This window comes from Anabas testudineus, chromosome 11 (assembly GCF_900324465.2).
Source record: "Anabas testudineus chromosome 11, fAnaTes1.2, whole genome shotgun sequence".
Taxonomy (NCBI): domain Eukaryota; kingdom Metazoa; phylum Chordata; class Actinopteri; order Anabantiformes; family Anabantidae; genus Anabas; species Anabas testudineus.
The window spans coordinates 13999413-14027096 of NC_046620.1; the positions used below are offsets into that span (position 1 = coordinate 13999413).

A 27684-nucleotide genomic window follows, 5' to 3' on the forward strand; every position below is an offset into this window, starting at 1 on the left:
ATATTCGTGCACTGACATTGGGGTGAACATTTTTTAATAAAACTTAAGATCACTTGTTAAAATATTTAAGCAGAGCCTTAACCAAACAAAGACAGGCTGGAAATGAAAATTAATTTGAAGGTGCGTGACATGATGTTAGGCGTTCAGCAAGGCAGCAAGCTGAACAATGTGTTTAGGTTAATCATTTTACAGTCGGCTCAGTGTTCCTGTTGAGATGATAAGAAATCAAACTCATGTCCGTTGCCTTTGTGAGTCAGCTGCTAGCTGTAGAGTAAGTGGTCCCAGCTGTCTCTCGTGATTCAGGCCCAGGTTGCAGAGGCAGGGATCAGAGGACACATTTCCTCAAGCATTTGTGCCACACCAGTGGAATATGTTAGTTGTTTTCATATTCTCGCCACACCCATCCCTCCTCCTGAGTGTCACGAGGAGAACCCTGTAGGTTTCTTGAGACTGCAAGAGCTTCTACCACCACTTCTCGAAGAGAATCCTATCTTTCGGGAGGTTGAGGTCCATGAGAGTTTTTGAAACTGCCTCGATCATGGGCGGTGGCCCGCACAGGTAACACAAAGTCCTCTCTGGGTCCACATGGGCCCGCAACTCCTCCTCTGTTATTCTCCCGCCTGGGGAGACACAAGTGATGTCAATCAATCCATCAATTTATCAGTGCTGCCCCCTAATCCTTCTAAGTCTTCCATGTGGAGATTTCTGATGGGGCCTGTTCTACATGATGACACAGATAAATCAACAAAGACAGACTGTGGTAGAATGTGACAGTCACTCAATCATTCCAGCTAAATAAAGAAAAGTGTATGCGTATAGGGTTATGCGTGCATGGGCGGTACTTACGGTTGACAAATGGCTGGAGGTGTGGGTCGACATCTGTGTTCTGTTGCGTGACGTGGAAGTCACAGGAGAACTTGTCAGGAAACTCCCGACACGCCTCAATGATGGAGCTCTGGGATCACAGAAGGTAGGTAAAAGATTTTTTTAAATAAATTATTCTTTATATACTGCAACACCCCTTCCTGTATATTGTAGACATACATGTAAATACATCAGCTCTGTCTGCTCTACAATCAAATTTCCTCAAATCAGTTTCATAAAATTCCTGATGACCATCTTTAACCCCACCAAAATACAGTACAGGAACATACCTTAAAGAGTAGCCCCTGTGTGTTCTTGGCACTGTAGCATAGGTGAGCAGACCCAATGTTGTAGGCCTGACTCCCTGAGGAATGGTTGAGATGCAGTAGATCTATCGCGTGAAGCAGAATAGAGTACAGGGGGTTGATCCCAACGCCACCAGCAACCAGCAGCAAATCCACAGAGGGGTCAGAGGGAGATGGGTCAAAGAAGAAGTCGCCACCGACACGCATGGCCACATGGGAGCCTACTGTACACTGACACAAAGCATAGACAAGTAAGAATTCAATATGTAGACGGTACTTCCATTCACATATGAAGAGTAAATGACAAGTGCTGGATTACTTCAAGTACATCTGATACAAGACTCTGCAAACATTGAAAAATATCACACTTACACACCCCAAGCATATGCTAAGGTATCGGTGAAAGCAATTTTCTAAGTTACACGGTGAAGGTCTTTTGAAGTCAAAAGGAGCAGTAAATATACCTTCATCTGCCTTTGTACACATGTAAGCACATGTACGCATAATAATGTGCACTACTCTTAATCTGCTGTCACGGTTCCTACACCGTTCCTGCTTTACAGAGACAAGTCAGAGCGCAATATCAAACAAAAGGATCATCAAACAATTCTGAGAGTCTCAGAATACTCTGACACATCACAGCTCTCACTGTTACTTATTTACACACGCTGCAGCAGCTCAAAGCTTTTCATTAGGGCCAATCATCAAACGCAGAAGCTGCAAACAAACTTGAAGACAAACTTGAAGAGTGCAGGAAAGGAGAGGTGAGCTGGTAAGAAACACTATTCATACATGCATTGTGCCATCATTTTTCTGTTTATTTACCCTGCGTAGACCTGCATGTTTCAGATGGTGCAGCTATACAGTCACGTGAATAAACGCCGGCATCAGACCTAGTACACAAACTGTCAACTTCATGAACGACGCCTCACAGCAATGATGCAGTTGCATCACATCACAAGTCGTTGGGGGGGGGAGCTAATACTGTAAATATTCAGCTGGGATTTTTAATTTAGCTTTTTAGTACAGTTAAGGTCGTCTGCTGAATGAGACCTAAAAGAGGGAAAATTCTGAGCTGCTCTTTTCCATCTGACAACATTTAATTTTTTTTAATAGCTAGAGGTGTGATTATGTGGCAGTGCTCATTGCTGAACTCCATTAAAGCCTTGACACTGCTCAACAACCTGATCCTTTTTCCTGCCCTCTCAGCTCACTGTGTTTACACACACACACACACACAGTTTCAATCTTTGCCTTGTAGATGGTTAAATCTGTTTTTCTAGAATATTCCTACTCCCTAGAAACAACCCTTACTCATTTTTCCTTCAAATGTGGCACTGTATTTCAATTGTGTTCCTATGACGAAAACTACATTAAAATTCACTTCATAAACTCTTTAGACTCCTTCCCTTCTTATTACATGTTACTGAGTACAGACTGGAAAATGGCCGGTTTAACTATTTACAACTAAACCTTCAACACAAAGTGTGCAGAAAGTGAAGAGGCCTGAATACTTTATGAAGGAACTATGTCATATAGACGATGACCACCCACTTACCATGGTGTGGACCCAGTGTGCTGGGGGGTGTTTGGTGTACTTGACAGCCAGCTCAATGACACCTTCGCGCTGCAGCAAACCTGGGCTGGAGCACATGGAGAACCCTCCCACTGTCTCCACACCAGGAATGAAGAGATCCACCCTGCACACACACACATACACAAAATAAACCATACAATCATCAACAAGCAGAGCAGAGTAACCCCCCCCCCCTCCCAAAAGCAGTACTGCTCAACACTTGGGCCAGTGTTCTACCAACAACAACCAACACAATGACCTGCTGTTGCACTCGAGAGAGAAACTGACTCTGTGACCCTCACAAGCATCATAAATATGGATCTGCTGTGAAGATACACATATGTTCCACCCACCTCCTCCTTCTTCTTCTTCTTCTTCTCCTCTTCCTCCTCCTCCTCCTCCTCTCCCACCTGGACACCAACAACTAAACCGTCCTTTTTCTCAGAAACTCACGGATTTCCATCGATTTACATTCATTATCAGTCGCCACAGGGCAACTTGCTGCCAGTTTTATATCTTACCACCGCCTACCTACAGTATGGGCTCATGTACATTTTCTGCATGTGCACGGTTCACTAATTAACACTGGCAGCACTAGCTGACAGACACAGAAAACAAGCTGTGCCTTTATCGAAGATGTGCTCAACTTGCTGTTATGATTATAAGAAAAATTACTGGAAGTTAGCTAGAAAGCTAAAATATTTCCCAGGCACATTTTAGGTCAGTGATACTAGACTATAACCCAGTGCATGTAGTCTTTATTTTGGTCCTTTTTGACTAAATTCTTCCTTAATTTAACACCACCCTTTAAAACACACTGTCTGCATCTTTTCAACAATATTCTTGAGCTGTCTTCATGTCAGCTTTAGACATGAAGACAGAAATACATGCTTACTGCTTATGTTAATAATGGTATAACGAAAATAAATAAAGAAAGAAATATTTAATACCAGGCTGATGGTAGGTCGAGCCAAACACAACACTGCCCCCCTGTGGTTACTATGGGCACTACAGACAGTCACAAAAACCAAATGAGGAAGTAAATAGAAATAAATATTTGCTCTTTGTTGTTTATCATCAAAGCTAAATAATAAGGTCCTTGAAGATGTGAATGTAAGATGCTGTCGCTAAAAGGACACAATGATTACATTACCATAACCAGCTCACCTAGGCTACAGCGTGACAGCAACGTTTGTCTCTGCTTTGTACTTGGTGTTTACCAAGATAAGGTGGGATATTGGTTATGCATTTGTTTTTATTAACTTGCCCCTATTCCACCTTCCTTCCTCTGTGAATACTGGTTCATCCACTGCCCATCCAAAAAAAATAAAGTCACCACCTGAATTTGACTAAGCAAAAAGTTAAGAGCCTCCCATGGATAATTACTATATAGATGATTATTTTTCAACTGGCAACAAGTTATTTAACCCTAACTGATGCAGTGAGTAGCTGCAGCTGAAGCTCATTTCTTAAACAACCATGTCTGAAGACACATCCTGTGGTCGTGGAAAAGATGTTAATCTGTTTATTATATATTAAGTTATTGGCATAAATCAAAAAAGAAAACATCTAAGGATACTGATGAAAGTACTAAAACTGTCAAATGCATTATTAAAAACAAGAAAGATGATGGGGAACCATCATCTTTGAGGAAGACATGTGGTCAAAAAAAATCTAAACGTTAAGTGAAATCAAATCGTAAAAAAACAACAGTAGAACTCACTGCTATATTAAATACTGAGTTGTGTAGCCTTAAGAAAACCACCTGTCAGTGAGGCTAATTGGAAAAAATGACCATAGAAAAATTGGTCATGTGGTCGGATGAGTCCAGATTTACCCTGTTTAGTTTTTAATTAACTCCCTAATGTGAGTAAAAAGCCGATAGCAGATACCCCTCTGCAATAGTTGAGGGGAAACAAAAAGAGTGAAATTTGTCTTAAATAAGCTGTAACTTTGAAAGATGCAGACTTAAATTAATAAATGAGATGTTATATATGATTGTTAGCTTAAGTTTGGTGTGCATTTTTTTACAGAACTAGAGCGGTGTACGTTGCCCCCGATTTCTTAGCAAGTAAATAGGTTAAAGCCTTCCACTGGATAATTACTGCAGTGATTAATATGTTTCTGCTAGCAACACAATAAGGTCAGGTAATTACCTGAATGTTCTTAATGACCAGGTTTCTCCATTTGTCTTTTATGATGGCACGGGCATACTCCAAGATGACAACGCCAAGATTCATACTCAAGCTCAAATTATAAAAAAAATGGTTCAGGGACCATGAGGCACAATTTTCACACCTGCATTGGTCACCACAGAGTCCCAAACCCCACTGAGATTTCATCATCAATACAAGATAGTGGAAAGAAATTATTACAACTCTGGACAGAAATAAATGTAACGGCATAAGCTTATCAAAAGGGTGTCTTTTAATGCTTTGGAACATGCAAGACATCTGATGGAAACACAAGGTCTGCTTTTATTAATAGCAGAGTAGTTTAATAAAACACCTGGAATCAAAGTATCTTTCTCGTCTCTTGATCTCATTAGAGCATTTACTCAAGTGTCACAACACAGTTTCACATTGCTCTTGATAAAATGTAAAAAAATAAGTTGGTGAAAACTGGCCCAGCGTCTACTCACCACTGTCCCGCTTTGAAGCTGAAGTCTGGATGGACGGCTACTCTCAAACGTTTTACTGTCTCGGACTCATTTATGATTCCACATACTTGAGCTGGATACAGAGCCTGTTTGGAGTTTAAAAATCTGTTATTTGCCTAAGGCCTGTTTTTTTTTAACATTTGATACAGTCAAACTTTGCCATTGTTAACACACACAGCCAAAATGAACATATTCACGACAAGATATCACCTTACATTTTGTCTGTAGTTGCTCGCAGTTCTCTCTAGGTGGTCCATTTGTCTCTTGGAGGACGTATTTCTTCTAGAAACGAGAGTCTGTGTCACTTGAATGTTAAATATCCTCTTACAGACATTGCAGCTTGTGTATGAGAAAAGAAAATCTAAAAAGGCAGGTGGACTTTGCCACCATTGTCACAAGCTGAAACCATTTTAAAGGGCCAGCTACTGGTCACTGACACATCTGCTGCTGCCTGATACAAATGGAGTAACATTTAAAACACAATCAGTGCAACTTTTCGGTTTCAGTCAAATCAAATAGTTGATTTATAAAGTTTATAAAGTTCTCTTGTTGTGAGCCACTACTTTGCTGGGCTCGGGGGTGGTTAGCCGGGACAGAAGACCACAGTAAAGACACAGACGGTGTTTTTCCAGATGACACTCACCTTGTGATGGAGCTGGGGCCCAGCAGTCGACAGCAGAGCAGACCGGCGGCAGGAGACGACAGACTGAAGCTTCGGGCAGCGGAGGACAAGAAACACAGGACGCTCATGTTGACCTAGATCAAGCATAATTCACGTTACGCACATTGTAACATCTAATATGTGATTTTTATTTTTTATGTACATACATTATTTTAGGTTACTGGTCGCTTGATAATCGCATGTACTACAGCTATGAATTCAGGAACTCTGTGCTCTGGGTGGGAAATCAACACAAGCTCCGCTAGAATAATCTGCATAGTTTAACATTTCATGTCAGGTCTGTGATACACATACCTACATTAGAAAACGGACTCTTTTGATGGCTTAAGACGGCAGAAATAAAATTCTGACCCATCTCTGAAGATACACACTGCGACTGAGTGCATCATTACGATTATTTTAAACGGAGTTCAACCTGACCTCCTCCGTCGTGCTGCCGATGGTTAGCTCATTAGCTAAACCTGCTAGCAAGTCAAAGCCGGTGTTTGTTATTTTACAGACAAATTACATTATAGCAAACAACTAGCGGCTGAGCGTCTTACCGAGATAAGATTGTAGTCTGTTTTAGTCAAACGACATTCACATTTTTCTCCTGTAGCTTCGGGATAACCTTGATCATCATGTCATGATTAGCGCTACATGACGTTACAGATGTCTCTTCTTCGTTGACATTTCTGTAGCTGCTCTCTTCTTCTACTGTCAACTTTTGACTTTAGATAAGTTGCAGTAGCGCCCCCTACTTGAAGATTAGCTTCCAGCACTAAAACCTGGACGACTTTGCAATATTCTTGAAATTATTGGTGTATTCCTGAGACCACTTTAATGAAACAATATGTTACATATCTGTTGCATTTAATTTAATCAAACTGATTGTCACATTTTAATCAAAACAAAGATTTATTAGAGGCTTGTGATGTAGTAATATGCACTAAAAATATTTTGGTCAGACATGCTTAACTACTGCTCTTTATTGATTTACTAATAACAATGAAAACTCTCATATAAAACTGTGCAACCATATACTTGGCTGTTTATTATGTACACCAGACTAAAACTTTTAAAAACGTTTAATCTAACATCTTGCACTAAATCCTCTCTACACAAAGATGTTTTGCGTTACAAAGATTATCATGGAAGATGATAATTGCTTAATTGTATTGTGTTATATGTCAAAAGAAACACAAATTAGCTGTCAAGTATTATGATTGGTCATATTCTACTTCAACATCATCTGGATAGAGCTGAGGCTCAGACTGCACCAACATTTCTTTACAAGTGCTGGTTCACATCTCCTCTCCAAAGATGGCAGTTTCCAACTCTCTCCTCCTGATACAGTTACAGTGAGCAGTAATTTGGTGGAAGATATACTCATCCACCTGAGGCTCAGTCCACTAAAGAGCTCCACTGGAGCATAACTGGACCAGCAACAACTGCTGCCACTGTGCCTGCACGTGAGTGCTGAGTTTCAGTCCAGATGTCTCTGTGGATGGAAACCTCCTCCTCCTCCTGTTAGCAACACACAGAAAGTTGTTTTGCTGGCCCAGAGCAGCCACATGAAAAGTTACAGTAGGCTACACCAATCCATGAAGGGAAGCATCTAGAGAGAAAAGTCAGCCTTGGTGATGCTGACAACATACAAGGCCAAATCTGCATAAGATCCTCTCAGACACTCAGTGACAAGGACAGCCAACTATTCTCTCAGTTTCTCTTTGATTTGGTTAAGGAGGAAATGCACTAATCATTTAAATACTTTTAAGTCTTCTGGGAGGCTTTTGACATAATCACAGACAAGGAGGACCTGGAGTACCAGCAAAATACCCCCAAGTCTTGCCTGACCATCTAGAATGTGGTGACCGTGGACAAAAAGTACTTTCTTGCTGATGAATATGAGATAGTGGAGCACATCCACTTGTCAAAGGAGGTTAAAGAATGTAGGAAAAGCAAAGCCGCTGTTCTCCAAAATCTCAAATGTCCCCAAGTACCAAGTCTAGAGATGAGACTCCATACAACCTCAATATCCTCTCAAAAGAGAGAGGAGAGGATTACAAAAGCAGGAGTTTATTAAGATGGAGTGACATGTGCGAGAGGAGTGAGCACAAACTACGGAGAAAGAGTTGTTCCCTGCTCAAGAAGTAACCGAACCATCTGCAGACGCAGAGTCTGAAAACAAGAAGAATGAAGAAAAACTGTTCACTGGCAGTGTGAGCTGTCCAGATAAAAGTACGCATAGACGCACAAACCCAAAGGCTATAATACAGAACCAAGAACTGGCAACAAATATACAGTAAGACATTGATTCCACTCATTATAACTGAGCCAGTGATAATGAAATATTACACCCCGGAATAGAAAAATACAAAAATAAATTTCCCTTCACCTGTTGGTCAATTTGTCAGAGTTGTCAGAGCTTGTAGTCAGGTGTTTTTAATCAAAGTGAAATACACTAGCATTGCTTTCTATAATATACATTTCAATTTATAGCTTCAACTATGTCTTGAACCAAAATAGAAAGTATAGCATGTCTGGTTGTCAGTCACATGTGGAAGATGTTTAATCTGACTCAGCATACATCACGATGCAGAGCTTTGTGATTGCTTAGCTGTAGCTTTGTCTTTGCAAGGAACTGTTCTCACCGCAAAATAGTGAAATGATAGTGCCATCATTACAACAGGTTAGTTTAGGTTTAAGGACATTTGGATTCAAGTTATGTTTGGAATCCATCGCATTTAAGATTTTGGGCATATGGTGTAGTATGGTATGCAAATGATTGTATGTGCGTGGCTGCATGTGTTTGTCTACTTGTCTGTCTGGTTACAGTGCCCAAAAGAAACACTCAATAAATACAAAGACAGCGACCAGGAACTGTTGGATTCCTTTCTGCATTCCTGAGTGTTTCATCCGTAGTGTCTGCAGAGCTAATAACAGGCGAAGCTCGGGTGAGTTTTAAGTACTCATAATTTAATAAAAAGCGTGGAAGCAAACCTGCCAGACAATGCAATACATCGCTACTCATTTAATTTACAACATTGGTGTCCCGTTAGTGCCATTATTTTACTATTTCTGACCTGTATAACCCTCAGTCATGAGTTGTACTATTCAAAGAGTTCATAAAGTTTGTGTTGTCTGAGATGTTCAGCAAGCCGGGCTTACAGTATTTGCACTGTTTCTATCATTAGATACTATAGCTGCTCATTTCCTTGCAATTTGTACGAGCTGACTCTACCAGTCCAACTGGCTGCCTTCCTGCTCTCTTTCCCATGGTTATCACACCTCGGCTGAACCTGTTGTTCAGTACCGCACAATGACAAAAAGAGATTCTCGAGATCTATCTTTACACAATAACTTTCTGGACTCGTACGTATGCGGCACATGCATGATGCAAGCCAATCACCGTCATCCACACACACACACACACACAAACACATAGGCAGTAGCACATATTTTGAACTGTGTGCATCTGTGAGTCAAGATAAATATTTATACATGGGTGAATGAATAATTTGGTGTGACCAGTGTGGATGTAAATGCAAATGTGTCTCAACTGAATTTGTGTAAAGTAGCTTTAGATAAACAGCATTTTATTATCAGACCTTTTTGACATTTGAAAATGATTATTTTACAGCGTGCAAATGATTAATGTCACTCACATGCTGTTATTCTTACATTGCATGTAGACTGTTTTCATTAACTTTCATTGTTGATTTCAGTGTTAGGTAAAAATATTTAATGTTCAACAGGAGAGCTGCAGATCCCCGTTCACCACTACATTAAAACTACCATGACTGATCATGCTGCTGCTCCCTTATAGCTGTGTCTGGTTGTCATGGAGAACAAAAGTGTTGATTGTTGTAGTATCCAATGGCAGAAAGTCAACTATTACTAACACTGAAACAGATACAGGTGGAGGTAATACCTTGTGCAATCCCAATGTGTGTTTAAAAATCCAAATTGGCAACGTCACTTAGTTTTAGACGCACATTCTCCACATTCTCCTTCGTCTCAGTGGGCAAATGCCCAGCTTTCACCCTGAGGAAATCCTTTGATGCAGTGAAAGATAAGCTCTCAGGGTAGGAAGTTTAATGTTTATAGGTCTTTATCAAAAAAAAAAAATCTCGCAGTGGTTGCTTTCTTTATCTGGTGCGGTTGAAATGAATGATCAATTCTCAGTGAGACTACCTGTGGTGCTATGGAGAGAAAAAAAAAACACAGATTGGGAGATATGGAACAGAGAGCTGGTGAAGCAAAGCAAAACTGAAAGGTGATATAATACGATACCATCTTGTGATTATAATGTTGTTTAGACCAGACGAGGCTGTATCCATGTGGGTTATGGGAACACTGAAGTAGATACATTTAGTTGTTTATGTCGACTGTATTGATGGTTCAGTTCAGTTCTGAGGTTAAAAACCGACAAAAATGGAAAATATAACCTGGTTTCAGCTGCTCAAATGTGACGATTCGCTTTTTAAAATTATTTAACATTTGGGTTTTATACTAGGAATCATTTCAAACTGAAACTGAATCCGTAGGATGATTCACATTAGTCTATCTACAATGCATATTTGTGTCTTGATATATATGTACAGTGATATCGTATTGTGTGTGCATTTCATTGTTCATTGTGTGTTCAGCTAGCAAAAAGTGTTCTGTGTAGTGGAGCAAGAAAATAGTTCCGCGGAGTTTCACCTGCAGTGGGAGGAGAAGGAGTCCCCCAGGTATGCGGGCCATTTTCTGCTGGAGCAGAGATGAAGAAAAGATACAGAAATTGCATGAGGAACATTCCTGTTGTCACAAAAACTTTCACTGTAACTATGGAGGAGAGAAACAAAAGGCATTCCCAGCTCTCTCTCTCTCTGTTTCTCTCTATGACTGGGTCTTCCCTGTTGGCACTGATCCATACAGAAACCATCTGATCAGCATAGCATCACATGTATGAGAAAAGATGAGTTTCCTTTAAATACAAGGACACAACAGAACTGCGAAACTTGGCTTTTGCACAGTAGATACTGTGAATGAAACATGTCCCATTTGTGACCTTACATAGGATGAATATGTCCCAACCCCACATGAAAATGTGATTTTAAAGTTCCTTGTTTGCTCTAATGCATTGTAGTTTGAGAATCTTTCTGTTTGAAGGATGTTTGTATCCATGAGATCTTGCAGTTTTGACACGTTGTGTGTGTCATTTTTATTTAATTTTTGTAATGAAGCTGTGGATCAATATCAATGTATTTTTTTGGATCGTATCATTTTGTGTTGTATTTCATTCCGTTGTATATGATAAAACTTAATTGTAACTTTAAACTCACGCTGAAATTACTCAACTGGCTACCTCCTTTGAAAAAAAACTACAATTTATTTATGGTAATTAACGTCTTAGCTAATACCCAAGAAAGGAATTAACTGATTGCTGTGCTTAAAAAATAAACCTCCAGCTTAACACATGCTTGAAGTTTTTTGGGTTTATTAGTATGACACTTGAACTGTGAATCGTTCTAGGAAAGAGTTCCAGTACATATAGATCATAATGTGCTGTATAATGACCATAATGTACTGAGTTTATACAGTACTATTACAATTTTATTAACAAAATGTATCAGAAAATATATGTATGGAAGTTTCATTACATTGTATTTAGTATTACTGATGTATTGGAATGGATGGATTATAAGAGATTGAGCCTCTGGGTACAGACTTGTAAATGCACCCTACCCCTCCTACAAAGAAGAAAGTCTCTCTGTAGTACGTCTGCATACCTTAATGCTCTTTTTGTGTCTCTTTTGTCTTCAGGTCATTTTTTGTCTTCAGGAACCCTTTGACCCTCTGTGCCCCTGGGTCTCTGCCCAGTAGACCCGTTAAGTAATCCATTCATGTGCATTGACGTGTCATGTACAAGTACTCTTATAGCTGGTCCAGGCTGTGCTAATTAGGTACATAATGTACTGCTTAGCTGTCAACCTATAACAACCTATCTTTCAAAGAGCATCACTATTCACTGCTGACATAACATAGTACCTCAAAATGTATGTAAGGATACTGGCTCAGTTGGTAGGGCAGTCATCTACAAAGCCCAGAGCTCCTGGTTCCCTCAATTCATGGACACATGTCAAAGTGTCCCTGGACAGGACACAGAACCCTGAACCCTATAACCTATAATGCAGCTGCCTGTCTACTAAGAATTTCCCCAGGGGGATCAATCAGTATCCAGTATTAATGTTACTTGAGTGAAAATACTTTACTACTACTTCCGCAGACTTAACGGATTATTGTAATGGTAATAAATTAAGTACTTACATATGACAAAAACATACAATTTGGTAAACAAATACATTTAAGGTATTTTAAACATCAAAGGCACAACTGAGCACCATCTTTTTAAACTACACACACTACGTCCACATGTTTGGTGCTTGTGACAAAGTCTGCATGAAATCAAATCTGTTTACGTAGCCTAATATTACAAATTTGCCTCAAGGGACTTAACAGTCTTTGCAGCACAGGGCACCCTCTGCCTTAGACCCCTTGTATTGAGTAGGAAGAGCTCCTAACTTTAAAACTTTAACGAGAAGAAGAGAACATCCATTTACAGTTTGCAATGGGTTGCAGATGATGTAGCGTGTGTGCTCAACAGGGTCATGGATAACTGAATGTATCCTTGTTTATTTCTGAAACCCCATGGAGTCGGCTAGACATAAGGCAGACACCAAAACACACACATATATACACTACATGAATCTTTAAAGAAAGTGAAACCAGAGTTGCACTAGAACGGACAGCATGAGAACAAGCAGCAGGTGAAACTGGCTCGGGACCAAAGTGCTTCCCCCTGTGCTTGATGTTAACTTACAACAATTACACGTCTAGTGTAGTAATGTAATTTTACACCAGTCCTGACGTCGTCCTACCGTAATGGCAGCGTTGGATCCTATTTAAAACCATGTTTAGGCTATTAATACCATTAACATTGCTCAATAAACTTCTCACTAACCCGCTCCACTTTTACGCATGAGGAGTCACTGCAGCCTAAACTGCTGGGCGTCCATCCTTTGGCTCCCTGTCTTGGGTTGGGTTCATCTGACACAAAGAGCTTTTTTTATCCATTCACAGAAGAGGTGCGGGTTCCCATGGGGTATGTTGCCACGCAACCGCACGCCCCACCCTGCTACTGGAGTGGATACACCTGAGAAGCGATCACATGACAGAATCCGAGCGTCCGTCCAATCAGCTGCGAGGACAGGTGCTTGGCGACGAGAGTTTCGGAGGCGGAAACCTGCTGGTTGAGTAGACGAAAGCCTCTCCTTATAAATATGTCAATTCATTTGTCGTTGACTCTAGAGAAGTGGAGAGATATTTGAGTAGAGTAAGAAAAGAAGAAAAGCTGCTTTATGAACAGGACAGCAGGTCGTGCGTAAAATGGAGACTGCTGCGTCCCTTTGAGGGGTTGTCACAGTTGCTCTGAGTGATCCACCGCTGAAGAAGCGCTGATCTGCCCTGTACATCTGTAAATCAACACAATCAAAAGTTTACACTTCGACTGGGGGTCGTTTGAAGCGTCGACACCACCTGCTGAAAGCTCAGGTAAGGGTTCACAGAGCGTATTTGGGCATTGTTCCCTTGTGAATCACGGCTTGGGTTTGCTCTTCTCCTCTGTTCTCAGGACTCATTAAACCAGTTTTACAGACAAGGTAAAGATGGTTCCACTGGTTATTCACAGGATTAGTTTGTGAGAAGCTGTCTCACCAGAACTGACTAAAGATTTGTGAAGATGTGGAGCCAGGCGAATGATTTTACAGCGATGACCTGCATGTTTCACAGCCATATTTTATACACATTGTTTATATCAGTCATATAACCATGTTACAGCATGTTGCAGACTGTTTTATGATGTGGGGGTGACACAAGAAAAAAATCAGGGTTCACATCAGTACAGATCATGTAAACAGGGGGGATTCATTCCTCCAGGCAAACAAACACCTTAGAGATGAAATGGCAACAGGTTGACTGTTATTGGTGTACAGAAGTGCATCTGAACTACAGCTGAATGCTCATCTTTTCTGTTTTCTGCATCAGTTTCCTCCCTCAAGTCTAAGATGACAGAAAGGGCTCCATGGTGGAAGGCATTTCTGCCAAAGTGGAAGACTGGTGGTTCCAAGGATGCAGGCACACCTCCCACATTTGGTCCAGACTTCGACCCTTTTGCACCACGTCCCGAGAAGCAAAAAGATCCTGCTGCCGCAGGCTCCAAGACCACGGGTGACCAGTCTCTGTCTCATCAAGGCTCCAACAAGAGCTCCAGCCTCATCAGCGACGACACTTACGACGACTCGCGCCTGGAGTCAGTCTTCAATGAGCAGACGTGTCGCAGGAACATGAAGGTGTCACGCTCAGGGCGATTTAAAGAGAAGAGGAAGGTGCGCTCGGGCCTTCCTATACAGGAGAAAGAGACAGAGAATGTGGCATCAGGAAAAGAGGACATACGGTGATGAGGAAGAGGATGAGGTAATCAAAGACTGCTTTATAAAGATGCTTGAAGAGAAGGCGAAGTTTGAGTACATGAAGGTGCTTCAAACTCCTGAGGCTTGTTAAGAGGTCTGCTGTGGGTTGATGACGATAACAACATTTTACTTTTAGCTCAGAACTCCAGGAATACAGTTATATAGTATAAAAAGTGGACATTTTGGATATTTATTGATAGACTTGTGACGGACGGACACAGAATCATTATAGAGTAACTTGAGAAAAGAGTCAATTTGGTCTTTTTAATGGTTGTTGAACCATTTAGGAACCTTATCCCATAATTATCACCCAACTAAGGGTTAATATGTAGTAGCAATGTAGTGAGCATGTAAGATTATAGCTAATGTCCCATTGTGTCCCTGTTCCAGTTGTGGACGCTGTTATCGTCACTGATCAACTCACAAAAATTACCCACAACCTGCAAGAACTCCTTATCACTCGGTGCCTTATTCTGTCATTACTCAAGATTAAGTGTGGTGTGCTTTGGGAATGATAATGTTTATAAGAAGTTGACACTATTTCTGTAACAAGAATAATATATGTTTAATAATGAAGTATAAATATAATGCTCCTTTTGCAAAGAAAATGTTAATTCTAAAGGGTCAGAAGGATGTTTATGTAAACGATTTTGTTATTATGTGTGGTAAAAAACGAATCTGTTAGTGGAAGATATTAAGAAATGCTTGTGGGCAGCGTTGATGCGGATGCACACTTGCCAGCTAAATGAAAAAAGAAAAAAAAACTAACTTGAAATGAAGGATGAAATCCAGCATTAACCAAAATTAGTGACACTGAAGCCAAGTGGTAACAAAGGAAGTTAATGTTACTGAGCTAATGAATGTATCCAACAGAAGGAGATACGGTGATGTAGCTAAAAAAACAAAGGAAGATACAACCACTGATGTAGTTTGCTGTGCAGGATCACTACCTGTCACTTCCCAAATGAAGGCAAATTATGTGAAATAAATCTAACTGCTACAAACAATTACAAGTGTGTGTGTGTGTTTGTTACATGAGTAGTGCTAAAGATAACTATGTTGCCTCCCATGAGAAATATGTCTTGAACCAGAAAATATATTTTCAAATACTAAATGTACAAGTAGGAATCCCTTCTCTTGGTAGTTCTGCTGGTGCTTGATCATTACTGGAAGAGGTGAGCAGAGTGTGGGGGGGTTATTGTATGATTATCACACAGTCTCAATAGGCAATTACAAGTAATTACTGCCTTATAGTATCTGTAGTGTATGTCAAACCCACTCCTTAATTAGCCGGCACTGTTCTGTCACTTAAAGTTGAAGCATGCCTGTGCCACTGCATTCCTCTGCTGCTGTTTTAAGATTTGAGGCGTGTGTTTATGTGTGTGTGTGCGTGCCACAAGCGCTCATGTTTATGTAAGAGGATTAAGACCGACATGCACATGATCATTTTCAATCTCAATCCAATGTAGCTGCACGGCAGCTCTTTGATTATGGCGCAGTAGATGAAAGCCATGCGGGAGAAAACCAATACACAGAAATTGAAGGGTGACGTGTAATGTCATGGTTTGAACACAAGGGGGTGAAGTCCTGCTGCCGCGACACAACACAAAAATAGAATAAGCTGCACCAAATGGGGGAAAAAAATGCATCCACTTAGAGGTTATTGCAGAAACTTCACCGCGTCTCTCTGTCCGAGCCAGTTCCCACGCGTGCGTAATGTTTGCTTTATTCCACAGGTGTGAGTCATGGGGAGAGAAAGTTTGTTTTTGTAACTTCAGCATGAGTTGAGGCGATGACACCGAGTCAAGGATTGTGCCTCTCTCTCTCTCTCTCTCTCTCTCTCTCTCTCTCTCTCCATTGGTGCCGCGATGAGTATGGGGCGGTGAGGTGTGGCCTTGCGCTCTGTGCGCCTCCTGCGGTGCGCTCACAGGGGAGTAAGCCATAAACAGACTGAGTCATAAAGAGACCATTGTGCAGGACCGCCGTTGCGTGTTTTCAGCGTCTGCTGTGTGGACACAGAAACTTTTCTACTGTCTGTATACAGGAGCTCCTCTAGGTTTGGGTCTTGACAGCTCAAAGCTGGACAAGCGGTGCCCTCATTTGACTAAAAATAACTGAACCGCTGTGAAGTGCGCGCTCTGAGGCCAGTTAGTCGCGTCCCATCCGACATGCACTGAAGCTTTGCTTGCCAACAGGTGGATTACACGGATATTTTCTTAAGGTAAGACAAACCGTTACAATCTAATTTTGCTGCTAAATGCAAAAAACAGTGTAAGCACTCTTTTAAAATATGTGATACACTGACTTAGTTGTTTCTTTACGTTGTCTTATCCACGGGCTCATCAGGTTTACCTGGCCCTTATTTCAGTGTGTAATGATGATGATGATAATAATAATAATAATAATAATAATAATAATGTTAAAATCAACTGGGGTTCTAATTAGATTTGTTTCCCATTGCCACAAACTGTGTATATATGCTCTGCAAGTTATGCATGAATACATCATTTTAGGGTTCAATTAGACAATAGAGAGGTCTACACACCTATAGTATTAGACCTCCTTTAAAATATTCACAGACTAGTGAATATATATAGAGTATATATACAGACGTGGACGAAACTATTAGCACCTTGTCCCTAAAGAAAGATAAACCCACAAAGGTTACTGAAATAAGTAATAATAAACAAAAGTTTACAAAAAATTAACTTAACTTGTGGTTCAACAGAAGGTTTTTAAAAAAGAAACTAATGAAACTGGCCTGGACAAAAAGGATGGCACTTTTAACTTAATATTTTTTTGCACAACCTTTTGAGCCAATCACTGCAAGCAAGCAATTTTTTTTTAACTCTCAATGAGTCTTCTGCACCTGTCGACAGGTATTTTCACTCCTCAAGAACAAACTGCGCCAGCTGCCTCTGGTTTGAAGGGTGTCTTCTCCCCACTGCACGTTTCAGCTCTTTTCACAGATGTTCAATATGATTTAGATCAGGACTCAAAGAAGGCCACAAACCTTTGTGGGTTCATCTTTCTATAAGGGAAGGGCGCCAGTAATTTTCTTCACATCTGTATGTATATATTAAAATTAGAGAGAGTAATAAATTCATACCCATTGTGTTTTGCATAAGAACTGTGTCACTTCTGTAGTGGACGTCTGTAACATGTGGTCCTGTTTATGAGAAAGTCATAAAGTTTTAAAGACAATGTAAAGTGTGTTGTGTAGGGAGTAAAAGAAGACTCAGGGTCTTCTGGACTCCAGACAGCACATTAAAGTTACACCCTCTCATGCAATATTGATTTAGACAAGATATTCAGGGCTTTATAATATCCCCAAGGCAGTGACTCACCCACGAAAACACTATTAGAAAGTGTGAGAATCCCTTGTTAAGTCTGCACCAGTGGGTAGATTCAGCTGCCGACCCGGGTCACTTTAGATCTTCTTTGCTTCAGGAGAAAGAAGACGATTTACAGGTTCAAGAAAAACAACAACTGGTGTGAGAGTGGTGCATTTCCACCCAGTATTCCACCTGCTCTACACAGGCTTAGCTAACCAGTGTCCAGCTTTTCGCCCCCCCTAAAGACCTGGTGCTGGCAGCGTCACAGAGGCTGCTTGACACAGATATGAAGATAGAAATAGCAATGGCAGACAGTGTGCCATTTGGATAGAAGAGAATCTAACACATGGACTTTACGCACGAAGACAAGAGGGAGCGATACACCGAGATTCAACAAAAACAGATTCTGTTGTGTGTTTTATTAAATTGCTGAGGGGGAGTGTGCGCAGATTCCACAGAAAACTGAATTTGCACAAACCCCAGGATGTTTTCAGTCATTCACAGCCATGGGAGACAGCCTGTCAACAATTTACTGAGTCAAGGCGTGGGTTGGTGCCTTAGACTGACACTGTGGATCATTTATGAGCTGAGTTGCCAACAGCGCTGAAACGTGCGGACACAATTCCTGGATGTGAGCTGCTCCTGGAAAGTTTCAGTTGTGGACACTGTTGCTTATCACTTTTATTACTGACCCAGTTGCTCTTAGAGACATCTTGTAAAACAATTACATGTTCAGTTTATTGTGAAAAATAGAGCACTTTGTTATAGTATTTTCCTGTGGAGTTTCCTGCGGTCACGGAGCAACTAAAAAGGGTAGGGGTCCATTACTTTTCATACAACAATTACCATTGTTTGCCCCTCCACAGGGCACTGGAGGAAGGAGGACAGGGGTGGGGAGATGGCTCAGATTTCTGAGAGGATGGAGCTGTAGCTGTTTCCTGTTTTGCTCTGTATGCTGGTGATAGCACTTCCTATTCAGGGAGGAGAGCAGGTCATCGAATGTGCCCCTTAGCACAGTAGTAGCTTCTGACATGGAGCTAGAAGCTAGAGTGCAGCTGCAGCGGGTGAATAGGATGACCCCTCAGTTTGTTTCCAAGTACAGGGTGTACATTGTCTCCTGCAGGTAGCCGACGGCCGAGGCATGCCAGTCCTGCCTCCCCCCCCCTCCGCCTCCCCCAGCGCCCCCTCCGCCCCCACCACCGCCCAGTGCTGCCCTGCCACAGGTAATACTGTAATATCCTTCTCTGACTATCTCTCATGCAATTGTAAACAGTCCCTGGAGGTTATTTGCACCTGGAGGATATTTGCATTATTAATTGAGGTTGTGCACAAAAACACACACACACACACACACACACACACACACACACACACACACACACACACACAGATACGAAGTGGAGCAGACAGCAGACTCTCAGTAGCGGAGAAGTGTTATGTTTCCACAGCTCTCAGTGTCCTCATGGTTATTTAGTTGCCGCTACCAGCAAACACTGGATACACCAGTGATCTCAAGTCATAGAAAGGTGAGAGCCAGAAAGCATCCAAAACTATCTTAAACAATACCAATAGGTAATATTTGTGAATAAAATGTTAATAGGTCATTTAAATGCACACTTTTACAATGACCGTAAACTAACAATATGCTATCTTATAGGATGGAAACGCTGGTCAACAATATCTAAAAACTCTTTTTTTTGTCTGCTGCGTGTGTGACAGTGTCCATTAGAGCCTTCTAAGCACCAGTCTGCTGGAGGAGGAGGTGGAAGGAATGCCCTGTTGGCCGACATCCAGAAAGGAACCAGGCTCAGGAAAGTCACACAGGTCAACGACCGCAGTGCCCCTAATGTCGATAGTAAGAGCAGCCTCACTGTCCAGCCAGCACACATACAGACACTCACTGTTCACAAGCTAAATGGTCCTCACATGCTGCTACGTAGTGTCGCAGGCTCTTCAACGGAAGGAGTGAAATGGTGTGTGTGGTGTTTTTTCATGTCGGGAAGCAATAATGTAAAAAAAAAAAAAAGCATCCACTGCAAAAAAAGAGGATAGAGTAAATATGAAAGAATGTGAAGGACGTGACAACAGGAGTGAGGATGAAAGTGTAACTCACTGGGAGCATATTGTGTCCCACAGGGCTCCAACTGATCACACACACACTCTACTCTAGTGCACACTTGAGGAAGAAATGCCATATAGCAGATAAAGATGCAGACAGAGTAGGAAACTACTGTCTACTACAGTACACTGTATCTCCACTTCAACATAGGATTTAAAAACAATGAGTACAACTAAAATTGAGTTCAAACTGTGAGGTTTGAGGAAAATTTAGTTTGAAAAACTTTGGTAAATAGTTTGCAAGTTGCTCACTGAGGAACGCACAACATAGCTGCCGTATATAGTAGTCACTGTATAATAGAAGTTGGATAGTGGCTTAATGACCTGTTGACCACTAATCACTATTTAACAGTAGCAACGTGAGTTGCATTTATGGATCCAGGCCAGTTAAAACAGTTGTGTTCCTGCCTCGAACAATGCTTTCAGGGTTTTTTTTATATAAGAGCATCACTGGAAAGAATATTAAACTAAGCACACAAAAGAATATATGAATTAATGAATACACTGCTCGGCCAAAAAAAAAGTCACACACTAATATTTGCTGAAACATTATCATATATGCAGTATTTATCCAGTGTGAGGCTCTTAGCTATTTGCTTAGTTAAATTAAGGTGGTGACTTTTTGTTTTTTGGAAGGGCAGCGTAAGTGAATAAATGCATCATGATTATTGAATTAGTGAAGGTGAAAAAAAGCAGCATTCATGAATCTAGACATGTTTAAATGCTCACCAATGTGCAATGTGTGTTCCCCAGAGCCCAAGGCTAACACTGGAGATGTATCCAGCAGTATTGGTGCTTCTCAGGGTTCATCAGGAGGCATGGCCCCCTCTTTGGGTGGGCTCTTTGCTGCCGGGTTCCCCACTCTCAGGCCTATAGGACAAAGGGATTTAGTTGGAAAGACAACAGGTTGGTTAAGAAAATTATATTTCTATCTAGACTTTTGTATTTTTACTATCCTCTGGTTATTTTGACAACTCCTTCCATTTGTGTTCTCACGTCCAAGTGTCACGATCAAGCTCGTCAGTCTCCCTGAAGCCGACATGGAACCCACCCACACCGGCTGAATCGAACAGCGTTCCCGAGCCTCACAGGACAACGGAGCCCCGAATCTCCATCCACCGTCCGTTTGCTTCTTCATCCTCCGCTCCTCCCTCCCCTTCTCACGGCAGCAAACACCCACCTCCTTTTCCTGCTTCTTCTCCCCCACCACCTCCTCCTGCGCCTCCATCTGCTCCTCCACCGCCGCCGCCACCTCTAGCCTTCCAGGACCGACCGGCCAACAAGCCTCCACCGGTGCCCTCCTGCCCTCCTCCGCCACCTCCGTCCCAGGTCACCAAGCCCACCTGGCTCCCCATCCAGCACTCCCACCACACCACCATCACCCATCCTTCTACCCCACCTCCTCCTCCTCCACCTTTCCAGGCTCCCTCAGCTGTCCCAGGGGACCGCTCCTCAGGATGTTTCTACCCTCCACCCCCCTCTCCTGTCCACTCTGACCCTCCTAGGTTCCCCAACCAGCGTGACAGCCCTCTGGGACCTCCTCCCCCACCTCCTCCCCCTCTCCCGGCCTCTTTTACCCCCACCTGCCCGTCCACTCTCCCTCCGCCACCACCCAAGACAGCACCCGTGCCCTCTCCAGCAATGCGCTCTCTGCCACCATCATACCCCTGCAATGCTCCCACCCGAAGGCCACCTGCTGTGCCCAGGAGTGCAGGTAAATGGAGACATTTTTTTGCCAGTAGCTTTTCTACTATATGGCAGACACAGCATTTCTAGATAAACTTAAACCAGGAACAAAGCTGGAGAAATTACTCTTACCATAAATAGGATATTTGACCTATAATAGGATGAGGAAAGTTAACAAAAAGCAGGATTCTAAATAAAAATCTGTGTTAAATTTTGAGGATATAGGATTTGGATCGACTTTTTGTGTTGTGGTAATTCTCACTTCTCTTGTCACCCCATTAACAGGTGCGGGGCGGTTGGCTCCTCCTCCAGCACCTCCGACACGCTCTGCCACAACAGAGTTGTCCAGCCGTATTCCCCTTCCTCCACCACCACCTCCCTTGCCCCCATCCAGTCTCAGGAACGGACACCTGCACAGCCTGGGTGAGACTCAGTATTTTAAAAACAGCCAGAGAGTTTATGCTCTTATCCAGAGTGGTTTGGGATGTGAGTAGCAGTACAATACGTCACATTTCCCAGGTCAGGAGTGAAACTTCAAAACTATCCTACTAACATATCTGTTAAAGGAGGAAACGGAGAAACATTGAGAAAGGTTGTGATTGGTTGGGAACAAAGCTGCGTATGCGCATTTTTGAATTAACCATTTTGACTCAATGGGTGGCAGCTGAACTTGAATAACCTTGTAGTTGGAAATGAAGACAAATGGCGAGTCTCTAACCGTATCTTCACTCTACTCCAGCAGATGATTTTGAATCCAAGTTCCAGTTCCACCCTGTAGAAGATTTACCCCCTCCTGATGATTTCAAGCCTTTCCCTCGGATATACCCCAGTAAAGAAAACAGAGGTAGCAGCACAGTACACTCCTTATTCCTCTTTTTTCCCATGGCCTAGTATCATCTATTGAGGTTTCTTTTTCTTTTCCTCTTCTTTCCCAGTGAACCCCAAACCACCTGGGATCCGGACACACCTCAGATGAGTTAAACTCTCACACACAGAGACAGCTAAAAGGCTCCTCCTTCCCTTGACAACGACAAAACTGTCATGGCTTTATTTGGATGCAGGCTTTGTGTGTGTTATTCGTGTCTTGTGTGTGTACTGTGCTGTATGTGTGTGTGAGAGTGCCGCCTTACACTGACTATATGACCTCTGACCTTTTCCAGTGTGGAATGTTTTGAATGTGTGTGAGGAGGAGGAGGGTCCTCCCTACTCAAACTCATAAGCTACATACAGACACACACACACGCACATGTGCTCCAATAACTATATTTAACATTACTATCTACACGGTTTGTAAGCATTTCAACATCTACACACGCTGTAGAATAATTTAATTTAACCTTTTAATCTCTAATTTAAACTGTTTTATGATGTATTCAACAGCCGCGCTGTACATGGAGCACTTACAGAAACTTCTTCTTCTGGGTCTTAAGCACACAGTTTAAATGTGGATAGGCTCTTTTAAAGAAATGTGAAACCTGTGGTTCAGCACCAGAGGACGCTCCTTGAGGATCCAGGACCGTATCAATATGTTACAACATGATCAAATGTTCCTTCTGTTTTTTAAATGATGCTTAGATGCTGCAGCGAGACAATCCTCTCAAGAATGTGTTTTCTTTTGTTTTGGAAAGTTCATATTGTCTTTGGCTGTTTTGAAACAAATAAGCCAGTGTAAAACTCAACGTTAAAAAATCAGACTGCAGGTGAATTCTTGGAAACCTTTTGGTTGCACTCTAATGCATCCAAACCCAGGGTGTTCACAAATTGTTTTAAAACACAAAATAGTGGTGCTCTCCTGTGTTCATGTGATTTTTTTATAAGTACTAAAATAACCTAAGAGAATGTGATGTAAACATTAGTGACACTGTGAGGATTATTAGAATACAACTATTTAAAGTTATACAACAGTGTCTTTTATTAATGAGCAAGTGAGTGAGTGTACTGTTTTTTTTCTTCCTATGGATTAACCAATACTAACATCTGGGAAGACAGTGCCACCTGCTGGTTCAATTTGTGAAGTATGAACAAGGTGGGAGTACCAAATAAAGTATTTTATTTACAAAAAGTTTACTTGGTTACTTTATCACGCATAACGTTTGAAAACAGAAAACATTCTAGTCCCATCTGTGTAAATGGTGTCCGTCCTAAGACAGCACACTGCTAAGAATGGCTGCTAAGTCTCCTGTGACCTTTCTTTTTAAAAAAAACATATTTAATGGACAGAAATGTAATGACTGCAGATGCTTCCACACAGTTTTATTGCATAGGACAACTGAGTAATTAACATCCAGTCATACACTGTAATATGTGTAAAGATGCTGAGCAGGCTCAGTTCATGCTGACTTTGAATCAAGATAGCAAGAGGCAAAGATCTAAATGACTTTAAAACAGGGTTTACTGTTGGGGCACCATTGGCAGGAGCTTCAGTCACAGAGGCTGTTCAACTGGCCAGTGTTTTAAAAGATTACTGACAGTGCATATTTATTATATGACTGTGATGTGCATGCACTAATGGGAGCAGAAAGGCAACTCTTCTCAGATGACTATCACAGCAGGATGTGTTCGAAGTGTGTGACCAGTGTGAGAATCACAGTGCTGAACGTTTTTCCACATTTCACATGTACATAAGTATTCACAGCCTTTTCCATAACTTTCAAAATTGAGCTCTGGTGCATGCTGCTTCCACTAATCATCCTTGTGATGATTCTACAACTTCATTGGAGTCTGCCTGTGGGAAACTCTTTTGATTGGACATGATTTGGAAAGACATCCACCTGTCTACATTAGGTCCCACAGTTAACAGCGCATGTCAGAGCACAAACCAAGCCAAGGAACTGTCCGTAGACCTCTGAGACAACCCTGTGCCAGGGCGCTCTGGACCTTAGACTGGAGCGATGGTTCATCCTTTAACAGGACAACGACCCTAAGCACACATCCACGATAACAAAGCAGTGGCTATGAGACAACTCTGGGAATGTCCTTGTTCCCGTCCTTGTTCCAGCCAGAGTCCAGACGTGAACCTGATTGAACATCTGTGGTGATATATCTGAAAATGTCTGTGCATCAACAGACACTGAGGATAAAAATGAATTTAATCCATTTTGGAATAAGGCTGTAACGTAAAATGTGGAAAAGTTGAGCACTGTGACTAGTTTCTGGATTCACTGTAAAGATGAACAGCTATGGGAAATTTTGGACAGATGTATTAGACAGTGCTTATATAATCAAATCGCCAAACGAGGGGAAGTCTTTTAGAAACATGAAGTTAATCTTGCCTGTAGAGTCCAGAGACTTGTAGAATCAATGCCCCATTGTGTCCCAACAAGACTAAGACATTTGTCAGAGTTTAGCACTGCAGCATTTAAACTGCAGATACAGACAAATAAGCCCCACTTTGGAGTAAGCTGTCTTTATTTACAGCACTTAAATACACTTAACTTACGTCTCCTTGTCCATTAAAAACTACACTGCTGGTCCAAAAATAAAGTCACCACCTGGATTTAACTAAGCAAATAGGTAAGAGCCTCCCTTTGGATAATTACTGATTTTTCAGCTGAAATGGCATAATTGTAGTCTGATGTACTACAGAAGGTTTTCAAACATGTACTTTTGTTAAGTTAGAGTAAAAGTGAAATACAATGAAAAGCTGGCTCAAAACCTACCACACGTGGCTTCACACAGGAGGGGTGTGAAGTGTCACACACAACACAAACACAATGCTTGTATTAAATCAAAATGTTTTCATGGAACCTGAGACAACTCTTGCAGTCTGCGCGGATGTTATCTTCAATGTGACGCCATGAAAACTGGACAACGGTCGAGCAGTGACTGGGAGAGACTTCAAAGTTCATCATGCTTGTAAGTGAACTCTCTGGAGGATATAAAGCCATCTTTGTTCGTATCCTCTTTGGCAAAAATATCCTCCATCATGTTCTCATGTAGAGTGTCGTTGGGTGGGTAGCCGTGACGCTCAAATTCTTTCCTCAAGTATTCTTTGACCTGGCAGATATAGTGAGAGTAAGACAATGAAGTCTGAGATTAAAAAGATGGACTGAAATGATACATTGAATGAAGCACTGGTTGCTTCTGTTATGCACATTTTATGTTGTAAATTTATTTTAAAAGGTAAAATGTACATTTTCTGTACATCTATCTACACCCAGTGGGTCTCCACAAGAATAACTATCTGTGCCTTCTTCACACGTAGCCTGTTTAAACTTCCTTCAGGTTTTTTTTTGTTTGCCTTATACTGCAAGGGCAGATATATTTCCAAATAAAGAACAGATACTTTTAAAGGTGCAGTTTGTAATATTCAGAAGAGCTATGAACAGAAATGGAATATAACATTCATAATCATATTTTATTAGAGTGTATTTTAAAATGTGAAAAAAAAAAAAAAAACAATTGTTGCTTTTTCCTTATCTTTGAATTATCTCTACAGGGAGATATTTTCTTTTCACCTCATTCTTGGAGAGCCTCCAGTCATCGTTAAGGTCCATTTCTTGGAAGGACTCATGTGACCTCGGCCCATTTCGGATCTCAAGCACCTCGATGATGAAGGTCAATGTGCTTTCAGGTGGGATTATACCTGATCACAAACACCACAGGGCAAGAGTTGCTTTGGTTAGTGCTGCAGAACTGGTACCACTTGCTTAGTTAATGTGACAAGACATTCTGCATTTTATTGTGAGTAAAAAAGTTTGAAAATACGCTAAGGTTAGTTAGGCACAGAAGATGTACAGTATTTGTTATTAGTTAGGGGTGTGTGTGCTTACCAGGACAAACCATAATATTGTCCACATTTTTCTCCATGTTGAGAAAAAGAAGGATTAATATGACTGAATGAAATCCTCAGTGTGGGACTCCTAGAAAGCCATTTAAAATAGATAGTTTTAAATACAAACATGCCCGATATAAATAACGTCACATATTGTGTAAAAACCACATGCGTTTCTAAGAAGAGGGTGCAGTGTAGTTGTATGTTGTAACAGCATGCAAGAACACCAGCATAAAGTACATATGTGCAAAGCTTCAGTACCTTTCCCTTCCTTCCCATAGGCCAGAGCTGGAGGTATGATGAGTTTCCTCTTCTCTCCAGAGCACATGTCCTGCAGACCTTTGTCCCATCCTTTGATCACTTCTTTGATGCCCAGTGTGAACCACACTGGCTGTTTGTCACCCTGGGTTCGACTGAAGGATGAACAGAGTGTTGCAGGTTTAAAGAAATATTCTGATTAACACTTCCACTTGAGGATTTTTGTCCTTTCCACAGTGCAGAAATATTTAATTACAAGTCAATACAATAGGTACAATGTGGAAAATGTGTAATGCAATAGCAATTTAGCGACATCTAGTGGTGAGATGGAAGAATGCATCCCTCTGAGTGTGTCACATCGTGTTTCCAGGATATACACACGAGATACATCAAAGGCTCCTTCTAAGCTTAAGAAAATTAAATCTGCTAATTACACACCAATGACAGTAATCTGAATTTCTAAAGTAACTACAAACTAACACTGTCACATAAACAGAGCAGTAAAAACTATAATATTTAATATTTATAGGTGAAGTGACACAATATAAGTACAAGTAACTCTGGATATTTGTTAAGTTTCTCTTTCCTTCCGCGGCTGGAGCCTCTGGTCGCCATCACACCTACCTGGAGTGAAACACGGTGCCGTTTTCAAAGTATCCCTCGTTATGCACCAGCATGATGTCTCCGTACTTGGATTTTCGGTGACACAGAAACGGTCTGTGCAAAACCTCAATCTTCACCTCGGCTTCAGGCACCGTCCCCCCGCTGACACACAGCAGCAGCAGCAGCAGGCAGAGCCAGCTCAGCACAGTCAGCAGCATGTCGACACAAACAGCCACAAGCGGGAGTCGACAAGTCTGCAGAAGCTGCACAGAGGCGTCCAGATGGTTCCCCTCGACGTGGCAGGGCAGTCGACGTCTCGTTGCGCAAGT

At 41.6% G+C, this 27684-nt stretch overlaps 4 protein-coding genes across 4 annotated transcripts; 2 read left to right on the forward strand and 2 right to left on the reverse strand.

Moving 5' to 3' along the window:
* Positions 1 to 17: 17 nt before the first annotated feature.
* Positions 18 to 6757, reverse strand: oxnad1 (oxidoreductase NAD-binding domain containing 1). Its single transcript, XM_026347721.1, has 8 exons — positions 6629 to 6757; positions 6048 to 6160; positions 5620 to 5686; positions 5387 to 5490; positions 2728 to 2869; positions 1155 to 1400; positions 847 to 955; positions 18 to 620 (listed from the first exon to the last, which is right to left on the reverse strand). The coding sequence occupies exons 2-8, from the start codon at positions 6152 to 6154 to the stop codon at positions 463 to 465; spliced, it is 933 nt and encodes a 310-aa protein (XP_026203506.1). The 5' UTR covers positions 6155 to 6160; positions 6629 to 6757; the 3' UTR covers positions 18 to 462.
* A 6610-nt stretch (positions 6758 to 13367) lies between these two features.
* On the forward strand, positions 13368 to 15588 carry LOC113153871 (proline-rich protein 15). The gene is made up of 2 exons (XM_026347746.1): positions 13368 to 13664; positions 14157 to 15588. Exon 2 carries the CDS (start codon positions 14177 to 14179, stop codon positions 14567 to 14569), a length of 393 nt encoding a protein of 130 aa, XP_026203531.1. The 5' UTR covers positions 13368 to 13664; positions 14157 to 14176; the 3' UTR covers positions 14570 to 15588.
* Positions 15589 to 18947: 3359 nt separating this feature from the next.
* wipf3 (WAS/WASL interacting protein family member 3) lies at positions 18948 to 23773 on the forward strand. Its single transcript, XM_026348097.1, has 8 exons — positions 18948 to 18980; positions 19044 to 19139; positions 19636 to 19771; positions 20788 to 20940; positions 21038 to 21748; positions 22006 to 22143; positions 22463 to 22564; positions 22656 to 23773. The coding sequence occupies exons 1-8, from the start codon at positions 18948 to 18950 to the stop codon at positions 22694 to 22696; spliced, it is 1410 nt and encodes a 469-aa protein (XP_026203882.1). The 3' UTR covers positions 22697 to 23773.
* A 183-nt stretch (positions 23774 to 23956) lies between these two features.
* LOC113153864 (peptidyl-prolyl cis-trans isomerase FKBP14-like) lies at positions 23957 to 27645 on the reverse strand. Its single transcript, XM_026347736.1, has 4 exons — positions 27377 to 27645; positions 26756 to 26907; positions 26178 to 26305; positions 23957 to 25716 (listed from the first exon to the last, which is right to left on the reverse strand). Exons 1-4 carry the CDS (start codon positions 27571 to 27573, stop codon positions 25558 to 25560), a joined length of 636 nt encoding a protein of 211 aa, XP_026203521.1. The 5' UTR covers positions 27574 to 27645; the 3' UTR covers positions 23957 to 25557.
* Positions 27646 to 27684: the final 39 nt, after the last annotated feature.

Coding starts and splice junctions, on each gene's coding strand:
- oxnad1 (XM_026347721.1), bottom strand. CDS start 6,154: ATGAGCGTCCTGTGTTTCTTGTCCTCCGCTGCCCGAAGCTTCAGTCTG. Junction 5,687..6,047: donor GGCCCCAGCTCCATCACAAG/GTGAGTGTCATC, acceptor TCTCGTTTCTAG/AAGAAATACGTCCTCCAAGA. Junction 956..1,154: donor CACAGGGGCTACTCTTTAAG/GTATGTTCCTGT, acceptor CTGTGATCCCAG/AGCTCCATCATTGAGGCGTG.
- LOC113153871 (XM_026347746.1), top strand. CDS start 14,177: ATGACAGAAAGGGCTCCATGGTGGAAGGCATTTCTGCCAAAGTGGAAG.
- wipf3 (XM_026348097.1), top strand. CDS start 18,948: ATGGAGCTAGAAGCTAGAGTGCAGCTGCAGCGG. Junction 20,941..21,037: donor TTTAGTTGGAAAGACAACAG/GTTGGTTAAGAA, acceptor CTCACGTCCAAG/TGTCACGATCAAGCTCGTCA. Junction 21,749..22,005: donor TGCTGTGCCCAGGAGTGCAG/GTAAATGGAGAC, acceptor CCCCATTAACAG/GTGCGGGGCGGTTGGCTCCT.
- LOC113153864 (XM_026347736.1), bottom strand. CDS start 27,573: ATGCTGCTGACTGTGCTGAGCTGGCTCTGCCTGCTGCTGCTGCTGCTG. Junction 26,908..27,376: donor GGCACCGTGTTTCACTCCAG/GTAGGTGTGATG, acceptor TTCATCCTTCAG/TCGAACCCAGGGTGACAAAC. Junction 26,306..26,755: donor CTATGGGAAGGAAGGGAAAG/GTACTGAAGCTT, acceptor GTTTGTGATCAG/GTATAATCCCACCTGAAAGC.